The following is a 14594-nucleotide window of genomic DNA, read 5'->3' on the forward strand; positions in this document are numbered from 1 at the left end:
ACGGTGAAACACCCGTGTATTTCGCTGCAGTCAACTGTTCGCCATATTGTTTGACACCCGATTTGGTGAAGTACAATTTTCTTGGTTGCTTTTTGTGTTTGACGGCATAGGTGCTTTCTTTATTCATCTGTTTAGTGTAAGTTATGTCAGATTCAGGTTCATCTGTTAGGTTTTGCAGCGAAGGCTGCAAAACTAGATTAGCCAAATTATGTTATGACCCACACTCAAAGTGCGTGAAATGTAGGGGGCAAGAGTGTACTAAAGAGCGTACATGTAATGAATGTGAAGATCTAGATGATCAAGGATGGAAGAGTTTTTTGTCTCACCTTGATAAGATGGAAGAAGATAGGAAAAGAAAGGCAGCCATTAGGGCTGATAGTAGGGCTAGATTAGAGTCAACTCCTTTGCCATCAGAGGCAAAGAAGCCTGCTTTGTCTTCTCCTTTTTTGTCAAACGTCTCTCCTATTGATAGTCCTCCTACTTCAGTACATCTTACTCCGGCTCAGGTTCCCCAGCTTCTGATTCTGACACCATTGCCCAATTAGAAAATAAGATGGATAGGAAATTTGAGCTGCTTGCTAAATCTGTCATGGATTTAGGTACATCTTTTCGTGAATTTGTGACTAAGTCTATTGAAGTGAAAAGTGCAAGTGTCGTATCCGAGGAGGCGGCTGTCCGTCCCTCCACGTCTCCTAGACCGAGGTCACTGTCCCGCTCCCCAGCACCTGGGAGAAGACATACCGTGAGTCGAAGGGAGACTGGAGGGGTTTGCCCACAGGCGGCCGTCGACTCAGTCGTGAATTTCGACTCGATTACTGTAGACACCATTGGAAAGGTGTATATGTGTCTGGTGTAGGTTTGTCGTCGGACTCGGAGGTGTGTTCGCCTGATACCAGGCGAAAGAAGTGGAGTGAAGTGTCACGCCCGTTGAAAAGGCGCGCAGTGCCATTGGATAGTTCGTCATCACCTGTGAAGAGAGGGAGGGAGCGATCTCGCGAGGTATCAGCGTCGGACTCGCATAGTTTTGTCTCGCCGACTGAAACAAGGAAAGTTTCGACTCGTTCGCCAGCTAACGAGAGAGAGAGTTCGACTCGCAAGTTTTCATCAAGGAAGTTGTCTCCTTCGCCCGCACCATCGGGAGGTGATGCGAACAACAAAGAAGAAGCTTTTTTGGAACCGTTGAGACAGCTTCAGGACTTAGTTAAGTCGTTGAAGAAAGTTAAGTCTTATACGGATGAAGAAGCCAAGCAGTCGACAATGTCGGATGGGGAGGATCAGTCGAAACAAGAATCGAAAGCGGCTTCTGCTTACTCCAACTTGATGAAGTTTTTGTTTGCTTCTTATCCGAAATTCGAGCCAGCTCCTCCATCTTCACCTCCTTCTACCTTTGTTAAGGATAGGAAAGTACTTTCAGCGAGTCTACCTAAACTGGTGCTTTCGCAGTCGGCGAAAAGAGTCTTCAAAGAAGCGGAGAAGTGGCTGGAGAAGAAGAGGGAGTCTGGTAAAGCCGCCTTCGCTGTCCCACCGTCCAAGTTACAGAAGACATAAATTTGATGCTACTGGAGAATTACCCTCTTTGGGTGTCTCTGCCTCTGCCCAAGGGGATTTCTCAGGTCTGGTGGATGCTAACAGAAGGACAGCGTTTTCGTCGGTGAAAATTTTCTTCTCTTCGCCTGATTTCGAGCACCTGATTAAGAACCTATTTAAGGTAATAGAAGTTTTCAGCTTCTTAGATTGGACTATTGCTGCATTAGCAAGGAAAATAGAGGATTGTCAATCTCTGGAGGATAGTTTGGCGAAAGACTGGCTTTATGTATTATCGTGTGCTGACAAGGCAGTCAGGGATGGCTCAGGGGAACTTGCATCTCTTTTTACTCAGGGTGTCCTTAAAAAGAGAGAACTTTGGTGCTCTTTCACCTCCAAGGGAGTCACTTCTAACCAGAAGTCTGCTCTCATGTTTGCGCCTTTATGTAAGTCGCATTTATTCCCTGAACAGGTTATTCAGCAAGTTCTCGCCGATGTGGAGAAAAGGTCTACCAACGACTTATTGACTCGTTCGTCGACGCGACGCCCCAAGGAGACACCACCTACAGGAGCTAAAGGGTCACCTCTTCAGAAGCACCCTTTTCGGGGGAGAAAGACTAGATGGCAACCCAGACCAAGGACTAATTTGCGTCCACAAGCCACAGCCAGTAAAAAACCACCCTCGAGACAGTCGGACAAGTAGGGAATTTTACCCTCACACGCCTGTAGGAGCAAGACTCCGCCTGTTTTGGTGGGAATGGAGTCGAAGAGGGGCAAAACAAAGGGTGATCACAGTATTAAGAGAAGGTTATGTGATCCCGTTTGTGCAAGATCCACCGCTGTCGAGTATTCCCATCGCCTTGACAGCATACTCGCAGGGATCAGAAAGAGCTTTGGCTCTTGCCAAGGAAGTAGAAGCCCTGATTTCCAAGAAGGCCATAGAAATAGTGGAAGACATCTCACCGGGCTTTTACAACAGGCTGTTCGTAGTCCCCAAGTCATCGGGGGGCTGGAGGCCTGTCCTGATGTGAGTGCACTCAATATCTTTGTTCTGAAGACGAAGTTTCGTGTGGAAACCAACCGGTCGGTCATGTCAGCTCTTCGACCAGGAGACTGGATGGTATCGCTGGATATGAAAGATGCATATTTCCATGTACCTATTCATCGGAGCTCTAGGAAATATCTACGGTTCGTTTTCAACGGCAGAGTTTATCAGTTCAGAGCGCTCTGTTTCGGACTTTCGACAGCCCCACAAGTATTTACTCGAGTCCTGGCTCCGGTAAGCCGATGGTTACATTTGATGGGAATCAATATTGCTTTTTATCTGGACGACTGGCTTCTAAGGTCCGACTCCAGTCTCCAGTGTTTGAGGGATTTAAATTGGACACTAATATTAACACAGCAACTGGGATTAGTAATGAATTTAGAGATGTCACAGTTAGTACCGAGTCAGAGGATTCCATATTTGGAGATGATTCTGGACTCACAAGCTTTACGGGTTTTTCTCTCCCCGAGGAGAATAGTCTCTCCTTGCGGCTGTACGGAAGCTGTTAAACCGCTCGTCCTGCACGGCTCTGGAGTGGGTGAGCCTGTTAGGGACTCTCACTTCGGTGGAGACCTTTATTACACTTGGTCGTCTTCACATGAGGACGCTACAATTCTACCTAAAGGCCAGTTGGGACCGTAAAATTCAACCGGATTCGACTGTTATTCCGATCTCCAAGGAAATCAAGTTAGATCTTCGTTGGTGGTTGTTGGAGGAAAGAGCTCAGGAGGGTTTGTCCCTCGAAAGAGCGAACCCAGAGCTAGAATTTTATGCCGACACATCGGACTCAGGATGGGGAGCCCTGTTGGGGAAAGAGAAGACATCAGGCATCTGGACGGAACAGGAGAGAGGTCTTCATATCAACATAAAGGAGCTGAAAGCAATTTTTCGTGGGCTTCAAAGTTTCACCCCTCTAGTCGAAGGGAAGAAAGTTTCGGTGTTCTCGGACAACACTACAGCACTGTCATACATAAGGAAACAGGGAGGGACACATTCGTTCTCCCTGTATAGAATGACGGAGCATCTTCTTCTGTGGGCGAATTCGCACAAAGTGACTCTCTTCCCCAAGTACGTGCAAGGGAAGCTCAACGGTTTAGCAGACGAACTCAGTCGTGCGCATCAGGTTCTTCCGACGGAGTGGACATTGGATATCAGAGTTTGTCAGGATCTATGGCAGTTGTGGGGACAACCAACGATAGACCTCTGCAATGTCCAGGAACAACAGGCTTCCTCTTTTCTGTTCTCCGGTTCCGGACCCGTTAGCCTGGAAAACGGATGCAATGCTTCTCGACTGGTCAGGTCTGAATGTTTATGCATTTCCACCATTTGCGATGATCAGAGAGGTATTAAACAAGTTCCAGAGTCACCAGAACGTTACGATGACTCTAATAGCTCCTTTATGGCCCAGAAAGGAGTGGTTCCCGGATCTCCTGAGGATGTTAGTAGACTTCCCCAGGCTTCTGTCACAAATTCCATCGCTACTCAAACAGCCCCATTTCGACAGAAATCACCAAGGGTTGTCGTATCTCGCTCTGACAGGATTCAGACTGTCTGGGACCTGGTCAGAGCGAAAAGTTTTTCAAGAAGAGCGGCAGAGGCTATTGCTAACTGTAGAAGAGTCTCTTCGGCCAAACTCTATCAGTCAAAATGGGGAGTTTTTAGAAATTGGTGCAGAGAAAGTCACACAACTTCTTCTAAAACCTCTATACAAGAGATAGCAAACTTCTTAGTATATCTGAGAGACATTAGGAAGTTATCGACTTCGACAATAAAAGGATACAGATCCATGTTGGTGTCAGTTTTTAAACATAGAAACTTATATATATCTAATAACTCGGACATTAGCGACTTGATTAAATCTTTTGAGTCCTCTGGGACAAGGAGACCAGGTTTAGTGGACTGGAATTTAGACGTAGTATTGTCCTGGCTCTCTAAAGCAAATTTTGAACCTCTTAATTCGGCTTCTTTGAAGGATCTTACTAAGAAGACGTTATTCTTAGTAAGCAATGAGTAAAGAGATAGGATTCACACAAGACGAAGCTGTGTGTGCCTATACTCAGGATTTTTTAGTGAAGAATGAAGATCCTTCGAGACCATGGCCTCGTTTCTTCTCCATTCGAAACTTGTCAGGATTAGTAGGAGAAGAGGACGAAGAACGTTCTTTGTGTCCGGTGAGAGCACTGAAATTTTATATTCATAAAACAGAGGCTTTGAGAGGAAGTTCGAACCGATTGTGGTGTTCATTAAAGATCCGAGCCGTCCTATGTCTAAGAACGCAATTTCGTTCTTTTTAAGGAGCCTGATTCAGGAAGCACACACGTCAGTAAGAGATCAGACTCTACAGGTGTGTAAAGTTAAAGCCCACGAGGTTAGGGCAGTAGCGACTTCCATGGCTTTTAGACATAATACGTCGCTAGCATCTATTTTGCAAGTTACGTTCTGGAGGTCGAGATCGGTTTTTGCTCTCCATTACCTGAAAGATGTGGAAGCAACGTTTGATAATTGTTGTCGTTTAGGACCTTTGTCGGTGATGGGCATGGTGTTGGGAAAGGAAGCATAGGGGGATTTGGTCCAATTCCCCTTCCTTTTGACTATCTCTTCGTCTTGATTAGAAGGTGGTCGAGTTTTGGGGAAGCCTGGGGGTACACGGTACCAGGAGTACCCTCCAGTTTTTATGGTAGGGTTTGGTTTACTTTTTTATGGTTATGTGTAGGTGATGGTCTTTGATTGTTATTTTAATCTGGTCATAGCCCAGGGCAAGGGTTAATATTATTTCATTCTGATCAACCATCGGTGAACCTCCATGGTTGCAGAATACCCACTAGTAGTAGGAACGATCCTGGCCACTACTGCCACGTTCCCTACAAGTGATGAGAGCGCCGACCAGAGGCAGTATTCTCCTGCAGCTGCTCTCTCACGAGGTAAGGTACTACAACATTCTTGCAATGTGAGTTTTTTCTTATTTGCATTAAAAGTCCATATACCCACCAGCCGGGTAATGTGGATTCAGCTATGTAATTGTTCGGTAAGTTTCATGTGTGAAAATGGTATTTTTATAATAAAATAAGGTTTCACACATACTTACCGAACAATTACTTGATTAAAGCCCTCCCTCCTCCCCACAAAGCAAAGCAAAGCTCAGTAGTACCGGGGATCCCCGAAAGTGGGCGGGGTCGTATCACCTACACGTCAGCAGCACCGTTAGCGCCGAAAAATTTGGGATTTCGACTGCCGTAAAGTAAGAGGCGTATAGCTATGTAATTGTGTGAAACCTTATTTTATTATAAAAATACCATTTTTATTGAGAATGCTGTTTAGAAGTAAATGGATTTATCGTATAAAATGCAGAACATGTAGGTAACATGATGGTATATTACAGGTCAGCAAGACTGATTGTGTACCAGATGAAGTACATCTTATTAAGGAGAAACTACTAGAGTGGTGTGCAGAAGACTTAAACTTGGTCATCACAACAGGAGGAACTGGATTTGCACAACGTGATGTCACTCCAGAGGCTGTGAGGGAGGTAATTTTGCTTCGTGAATTCTGCCACGATTTTTGTTAAGGGTCATGTATTTGATCTTTACATTGTAGTTGTTCCGGTACGATATACAAACCATCGGTCCTTTTACAATAGGAAGGTAACTAGCGGCAGCTGGAACGGTCATAAGCTTCGAACAAGGGAGTTCGGTAGTTAACTGCTTGTCCGACAGTGCGCGCGCAGCGCGACTGGTAGGTGAAGAACCACTTTTGCTTTTGGCCGTGTGGTGTGAGGACGTGTTCGTCATCGCTCTCTGCCCGCTTCATCGTCGTATGTTCTGATTTTGTTGTGTTTTCTTCAACTGGTTTGTTTGTGTGTGAAAGTGAAAATTGTAAGTAGTACATCATTCTTTTCATTTTCATTTATTATTATGGATCAAGGAATGGAGCTATCCCCGCGCCCCCCATCAACCGGAGAGTGTGCCCCGGATTGGAGGGCCGCAAGTTTGGAGTATTCCGCTCATTCCCAGAAATAGATTCTCATGCCCTTTGCGCTCGGGGTGGGGGGGGGGGGTTCGAGGTCCTTCTCTTCGCCCGATCTGTCGAGCGTAGAGGAGGGCGCTCGTTACCCCGACGTACAGTTGTATTCGGGGTCTCCCGTTCATTCAGGGTGGGGTTTGCCCCCCCCCCCCCCCCCCCCCCCGCACAAGGGGGAACCCCTCATGTGTACCCGACTGTTGCTTCCGCAGGTGCTTCTGCCGTGGGGGACGACCTTGGACAGGTGTGGGCGTCGTTGGGACTGCAGGGCGTGCCAAGTATCCAGGGGCTGCTCCAGCATCTGGCGGGGTCTGGGACGGTCACCCATGGAGCAATGACCACCACTACCACCACGATCTCTACTCCTGGGTACGCCGCCCCTCCTCACCTGGTATATACCCCCCACGTGATGTCGGTGACACCTACAGCCGCCGCCCGGGTTCTTTGTGCTGCCTCCCCCGGACTTCCGTTGCCCAAAGAGCTCGCCCCTGGACCTGCCGCCGGTACCCAGGATGTCGCTGGCTGCTGCCCCGTCTCCTGGCTTACCTGCTCTACCTGCCATACCTGCCGCTGCTGCTGTTCCTGCTGTTCCCGCAGTTCCCGCACCTGCCGACGTCGTTCCAGCCCATGGTGTTGCTGCCTCAGACGCTGGTCTTTCCGGACAGGTGCAGCCGAGCGGCCCTATTGCTTCGGCAACAGCAGCCCGGGCTCCATCCTGGATGGTTGACTTGACGTCTGTCCTGAGGGAGCTGATGAAGAAGAAGAGGAGGAGGAAGGTGTCGTCGTCGTCTTCATCGTCGCCTGCTGCCGCCTCTTCCCCTTCGCCTTCCAAGGCTTCCAAGCCACGGAAGAAGGAGGCTGCCTCCTCCCCCCCTAAGAAGGCTCCTTCGGGAACTTCTAAGGGCCCGTCCCGTCCTTCCACTGGTCCTCCTGCTCCTTCGGGAACAGGGCCCGTCTCTACTTCCGCAAGGAAGAGGAAGACGTGGACCAGAGGGGTACCGGCTAACACCGGTACTTCCTCACCTGGTGCTAGGGGCGCTGCCGCTACACCAGGTTCCGGCTCGGCCTCTCGTCCGCGAGAGGTACGGAGTGTATGGTTGCCCACGGGTGGCCGTGCAGCCAAGACCCAGACGCCAGAGCTCGCTTGGCGCCAGGATCAAGGCACGGAGCGGAAGGCTGGCGAGAGCCGCTCAGGTGACTCTCGCCAGGCCAGTGGCTGCTCTCGCAGCGACCAGCCAGTCACCCGGGTTGATGTGACTGTCCCAGACCGGCCATGGGCTGGGAAGAGGTCCCCCCAATCGCTGGCGCCAGCCTCGGCTGGTACCAGCTGTTCGACACGCCGCGAGGACACGCACCGGTCTCACCGCGACAGTGGTCTCTGCAGGTCTCCTGACCGCCGCTCCCACCGGGACCAGACGGATAGGGGGACCAGCAGCAGCTCCTCTGACGCATGGGACCGGGGCCGCTGTTCTCGGTCCAGCCGCTCGCCCCAGGGGAGCGGCGCGACCAGGCCTGCAGCTCGATCCCCACCGCGGTTTGGTGATTGCCTGCAGCCCTCCAAGCACACCGGTTCTGCCAGTGAGCGAGGGGGGAGCGTCAGGTCTTCCTCTCCCGTACCTTCAACTTCCTCGGGCTACACCGGGAAGGGCGAGGCACCAAGGAGTGATTGTGAGGGGCGCGCCCCTCGCGATCCCGTCACGACGCCGTACGTGCCAGGCACGGTCTTAGGATCGACCAGGTCTTACGCGCAAGTGACAGGAGGAGACCGAGAGGGGTCTGTCGCCGTTCCTCTTTCTGAAGGAGTTAGGATCTCAGGTGTCGCTCTTGCTGGAGGGACTTGACGGTCTTACTCCTCAAGATGCCATCACTCCAGAGATCCAGAGGAACTTTGCCGAGGTTATTGCGCTGATTCGTCAGCTCAATGACCTCAGGGAAGGATTGCCGCTCCCACCTTCTGAGCCCCCGTCCCGGCTCGAGTCGTTTTGGGGTCCGAAGAAGGAACCCAAACCGACGGTGGGTCTGCCGCGATCAGAGCTGGCCGACTCTGTGCTAGACCAGGTGGAGTCTCTCGTCTCCGGACAGGAGGGTTTGCTAAAGTCTGGCAGGTCGTTTAAGCTACTTCCTCCTCCTCTAATGCAACAGCGGCGTTTCTACGTGCCATCCGAGGATCCAATGCCGCCCAAACAGGTTAACCCAGAGCTAGCCAGGCTAACTCCGGGAGTGTGTCTGCAGCAGCTCCTGTCAGAGAACCTCTGGTTCTCGCAGCAAGAGGCACTAGGCCTGAAATCCACCGCTATGGCGGCTTTCCAGGCAGTCTCCTGGTTAGACCTGTGGTCCCTCACAGTGTCTAAAGTCGCAGCCACCTCTGGGAATATTTCTCCTGAAAGGAACTCGGCGTTCAGGAGACTTTGCCAGTCTGGAGGTAGGGCTATTTCCTACCTCGCCCACCAGACGGTAAACCTGTGGGCCAACCTGGTACTCCGCCGTAGGGACGCAGTCCTTACCCGAGTATCCAGGGCGGCCGGGCGTGAGGCGGCACTTGGACTTCGCAACGGACCTGTTCAGAGTTCCTCCTCTCTCTTCCCAGGAGAGATGGTGGATGCTGCGGTAGAAAGGCGGCGCACTGATGACAGTGACCGCTTAGTACACCAGGCAGTCTCGAAGGCTTCTGGGCAGCCTCGAGTAACTGCGGCCAAGCCCAAGAGTTTGGCTAGCGCTTCCTTGGCTGCTAAGACTGTTGCCCCGTCTAAGCCCCGTGGAAATACTCTGCCTTCAACTTCTGCCAGGGGAGGTCATCATCAGCCCCCCTCCCAGCCCTCCTCCTCATGAGGAGGGGCAGGGAAGAAGTCGAAGAGAGGTGGGAAACGCTAGGGACGGCATTCCCCCTCACCTGCTGCCGGAAGTGGGGGGGGTGCCTGGCGAGCCATTGGGCAACATGGCAGCGCTACGGTGCCGAGACCTGGATAGTAGACATCCTTCGGGAGGAATATCTACTACCCTTCGAATCTCAGCCACCCCTTACCTCCAACCCGGTCCATCTTCAAACCTACGTCCCGGGAACATCAAAGGACGTAGCTCTTCGACAGGAGACTGTTACGGTGTTGAAATATCCTGGCCAAGGGTCGACACAATGTTACGGCCTCTGAGAGAGGTCCGCTTCAGGTTCGATATGAAATAATAATAAAAAAAAAATTTCAACACCAACAGTTGAAACTGGGGATACGAATATAGAAAGAAACACTAACACAACAAAGGTTTATTTACAAGCTTACTAACAACGGTAAATGCAGAATGGTATCTCCTATTTACATAAAAAGATAGAATCTTACACTGCATGAACTGGGGAAACAGTGAGGCAATTCAAATACTTGCTAGTCAATTTGGTAATTCGAAGTGGTAGCTTCACAAAAGTAGAGCGGCAATTGCAGATGTCCTCTTGACTCTGTATTGCAGAAAATAGTCTATTTGTAAGGAAGGAACTCCTCCCTTTTCTTCTCCGAAGTCTGCTCAACGTAGAGACAACTCGGTCGTCCACTCCTGAAGATGATTAGACCAGTATCCAACCAACTCTCGAACAACTCTTCTTCTGATTGATCCTTCGTCGGTTCCTTCGTCTCTAGTCTCTCTCTGACGATCACTGCTGCTGATCTCTCAATGATATTCTGACCAGTGGCTCTTACTGAGGATATCTCTCTGTGACTAATAGGTGTCTCTCTTTTACGATCTCTCTATATCTCCTCCTCCTGCTGCTACTTCGTCCGTCGTATTTATACGGCATTCTGGGGGCGGAGCCTACGGCGAGCGTCACAGACTCGCGAGATTTCCAGAAGTTCTTAGATGAATATAGACGAGGTATTGCATCAGAAATCGCAGCATTTCTCCCGACACATTGGCATGTTTTTGCGCTCCACTACACACCCGGCGATTCCAGAACAGGCGCCTCCAACACGGGCGCGAAAGCTTCCTTACTGCCGAACTTCTCGAAAATGCGTTTTTGTACATGCAACTTACCCAGCAGATATATACTTAGCTATAGACTCGGTCGTCCCGACAGAATTTCAAAACTCGCGGCACACGCGACAGGTAGGTCAGGTGATCTACCATTCCCGCCGCTGGGTGGCGGGATCCGGAACCATTCCCGTCTTCTAATCAGATTTTCTCTGTCGCCGGTTCTGACAACATTGTTGTTTGTTCCTCCTGCTTGGATTGCTTCTCGTTTGCCTAAGACTAAGATTGGATCGATATTTGGTGACATATTCTTTTTCTCTGGCTTGGCATACGCTAATTGTGGACCGTATTTGGATTTTGGATAGGATTTTTCTTTCAATATGTCTGAAGTTAAGGCTACTCCTTTGTATAGGGTGTGTATAAGGGAGGAGTGTAAAGTTAGGCTACCGAAAGCATCGGTAGACCCTCATCAAGTGTGTCGGAGGTGTAGAGGTGCTGAATGTTCTTTTCAAAACACTTGTATGGAATGTGAGAATTTAACAGAACAAGAGTGGAAGAATTTAACCTCTTATGTCAAGAAACTTGAGAGATAGAGTTAGGAAGGCTTCCGTAAGGAGCTCCAGTAGATCTTGCTCTTTAGAACAGGAAAATGTAGATAACATTGTAGTATCTAATGTTTCTCTTGTAACCTCAGCTCCTTCTCCCTGTAAGGAATCTAAGGATTCTTCTTCTGAAAGGGAGACTGTGAAGTCCTCCATTAGGAAGCTACAAGCTCAGTTACGAGCTATGGATGAAGGTAAGAGTGATAGTGATTTGTGCAGTGTACCCAGTGACCGGCTCCGCATTGCTCCTAGGCCTAGACCTCTTTCAAACTCCCAGGAACAGGGGAGGAGGAATGTCAACAGCCGCAAGGAGGATGTAGGGCATCCCCAACGGTCAGGCATCCCTTCGGTAGATCCTGAAGAAGCGTCCCAGGCTACCTTGGATAGCCGCAGGAAATGCATCCTAAGGGAGTGTTTTTCGGCATCAGATTCGTCGTCGCCTAGACGTGGCTGGAAGTCTCCTAGAGGAGACGCTGCAGATTCAACCCCTGAGCGTTTTCCAGAGGAAGGCAAGGCAGACTGCTCCCTCTCCACAAGATCCTACGAAGAGATTCCTTATAAGTCTACAGGAACAGTTATCCTCTCTTGTAGGCTCCTTTGCTCAAGACTCTTCAAGAAGGAAAGATGTCTCTCTCCCAGTTAAGAGCTCCAAGAGGCTTCCAGTTGGTATCAAGCGCTCTTCTTCTTATAGGAGGGAGCTCTCGGACTCTCCCAGGCGCACTCCGAGCAGGCGCGTGTCTCCTGGTAGGCGCTCCTCTTCGCCCGATAGGCTCTCTTCGCCTCATGGTAGGCGCTCTCTCCAGGGCAGACGCCAGGAGCCTACCAAGAGCTCCTCTGTACAAGAGAGCAAGGACATAAATCCCACTCCTGTTAAGCCGCAGCTTCGCAGCCGCTCCCCCAGGAGTCACCAGAGGCGCCAGGATCCAGTCAGGCGCCAGGAGCCGAGCGAGCGCCAGGAGCCTAAAAGGCGACAGGATCCTGTCAGGCGCAAGGAGCCTAGTAAACACCAGGAACCGAACGGATCCCCTTCTTTTAAGAGTTCTTCTCCTCTTAAAAGACAGGATTTTGAGAGCCCTAGGGTAGCCAGCAGTGGAAGGTTTTTACCTCTTGACGGGCGCACTCCCTCTCGTGAAAGGAGTCCTTCTCCTTCTAAGAGCTCCTCCCCTTTGAGACGCTCTCCCTCAGCTGGAGCGTTAGAGGAGGTTTCGGACGAGGGTCTACCAGTGGACGCAGCAGTTTCAGATTATAAGAGGCTTTCTTTGCTCCTCCTCAAGGAGTTCGGAGACACCCTTCATCCTGCGGATCCTCCCTCACCTGGTTCCCTGTTATCAAGCACCAAGTCTCTTAAATCCTCTTCTTTTGTAAAGATGCGGCCTGCACTTTGTATGAAAAAGGCATTTAAAGGGTTTGGAGAATGGCTCCAATCCAGGAAGGAAGCGGGCAAGACAGTGTTTTCCTGCCCTCCTTCCAAACTGACTGGTAAACCGGGAAGGTGGTACGACACCAAAGAACAGATGGGTTTGGGTCTTCCATCATCGGCAGATGCCGATTACGCGCCTCTAGTAGATTCGTCGAGGAGACTTTCTCTACTTTCAGCAAAGGCAACTTGGGGGATGTGCGAGCTCGACCATCTTCTCAAGGGCCTGTTTAGGACACTTGAAGTTTTCAACTTCATGGACTGGACTTTAGGAGCATTAGCTAAGAGAGCCCAGGTCCCTGACTTCGTTAGTATGGAGGAGCTCTCTAGTGTTCTGGCCTGCCTAGACAGAGCGGTAATGGACGGCTCAGTGGAAATTGCTTCCCTCTTCGGAACAGGAGTTCTAAAGAAGAGGTCTGTTTATAGCTCCTTCCTGACGAAGGCTGTATCTCCTCTCCAAAGAGCCTCCCTTCTATTCTCGCCTCTGTCTTGCCACCTTTTTCCCCAGGACATGGTTAAGGATATTGCAAGATCCTTAACGGAGAAGGCCACCCAGGATCTCCTCTCTCAATCGGCCAAAAGGTTTAGACCTGCAGTCCTGATGGACAAGAAAGAAAGGGTAATCTTTCAACAGCCCTTTCGAGGAGCCGCCTCTTCAAGAGCCCCCTCAGAGGTCGGAGACCCGATCATAGAACAAGACCGGCTAGAAGATCTTTCGGGAAATCTAGATGAAAAGGAAGTCCTCCAGACAAAAGTAGGCGCCAGACTTTTGAAATTTGCCAAAGTTTGGGCGCAGAAAGGAGCGGACGAATGGTCCCTCTCAATCCTAGAGAAAGGATACTTGATCCCCTTCAGGGAAAACCCTCCCTTGACGACAACTCCAAGGGAGTTAGCGGCAAGGTACAAAGATCCTGTCCGAAGGCAGGCACTTCAACAAGCAGTAGAACAGATGCTTTTGAAGGAAGCCATAGAACCGGTTCAGGATATCCATTCCAAAGGTTTTTACAATCGGCTTTTCCTAGTGCCAAAAACCTCGGGGGGTGGAGACCGGTACTAGACGTCAGCGCTCTGAATTTCTTCGTCATCAAGAAAAAATTCTCGATGGAGACATCTTCCTCTGTTCTGTCTGCACTTTGTCCAGGAGACTGGATGGTGTCCCTGGACCTTCAGGATGCATATTTCCATGTGCCAATTCATCCGGCTTCAAGGAAATACCTAAGGTTCATGTTTCAGGGAAGAGTCTTCCAATTTCGAGCGCTGTGCTTCGGACTGTCGACGGCCCCTCAAGTCTTCACGGGCCTACTGAAGAATGTAGCTCATTGGCTACACTTAAGAGGGATCAGGATATCCCTGTACTTGGACGATTGGCTCATACAGGCACAATCAAAGGTTCAATGTCAGGAGGACCTTTCATTTACCCTAAAATTAACACAGTCTCTGGGACTGTTAGTCAATCCCGAGAAGTCCCAAATGGTTCCCCAGCAAAGCATTGTCTATCTGGGGATTCAGATGGATTCTCGGGATTTTCTGGCTTCTCCTTCCCAGGAAAGGAGAGAACGCTGCTTAACAAAGGTGGCAGCCTTCCTAGAGAAAGAACATTTTTCCGCGAGGGAGTGGATGAGTCTGCTGGGGACCCTCTCCTCGCTGGAGCAGTTCGTTTCTTTAGGAAGGCTGCACCTAAGACCCCTTCAGTTTTACCTGAAGGAGAGATGGGACCAGCGGTCCCAAGATCTAGGAGACTCCTTCCTTCTATCGGAAGAGATAAAGAAGGATCTCCGCTGGTGGTTAGATCCACAGAAATTAAGCAAAGGTATCTCCCTTCGCTTAGAGAGCCCTCACCTAGCGTTGTTTGCAGACGCGTCAGACGCGGGATGGGGAGCAACGCTAGGCACAAAAGAAGTGTCAGGCACTTGGAAGGAAGAACAGGTGTCCTGGCACATAAACAAAAAGGAATTGACAGCCATTCATCTGGCGCTCATTCATTTCGAGAATCAGATCTCAGGATCGGTCATTCAGATCCATTCAGACAACACAACAGCCC

The 14594-nt window shown here is 50.1% G+C and overlaps 1 protein-coding gene across 2 annotated transcripts in view; it reads left to right on the top strand.

Annotated features, from left to right (window-relative positions):
* Nucleotides 1–14594, top strand: part of LOC135200447 (gephyrin-like) — a 191488-nt gene that overhangs the window by 87270 nt on the left and 89624 nt on the right. For both annotated transcript variants that reach the window (XM_064229092.1, XM_064229102.1), the window contains exon 3: nucleotides 5949–6095. In XM_064229092.1, the coding sequence (XP_064085162.1) occupies nucleotides 5949–6095 (147 nt within the window). The remainder of the gene's footprint in view (nucleotides 1–5948; nucleotides 6096–14594) is intronic.

This window comes from Macrobrachium nipponense, chromosome 23 (assembly GCF_015104395.2).
Source record: "Macrobrachium nipponense isolate FS-2020 chromosome 23, ASM1510439v2, whole genome shotgun sequence".
In the NCBI taxonomy this organism is placed as follows: Eukaryota; Metazoa; Arthropoda; class Malacostraca; order Decapoda; family Palaemonidae; genus Macrobrachium; species Macrobrachium nipponense.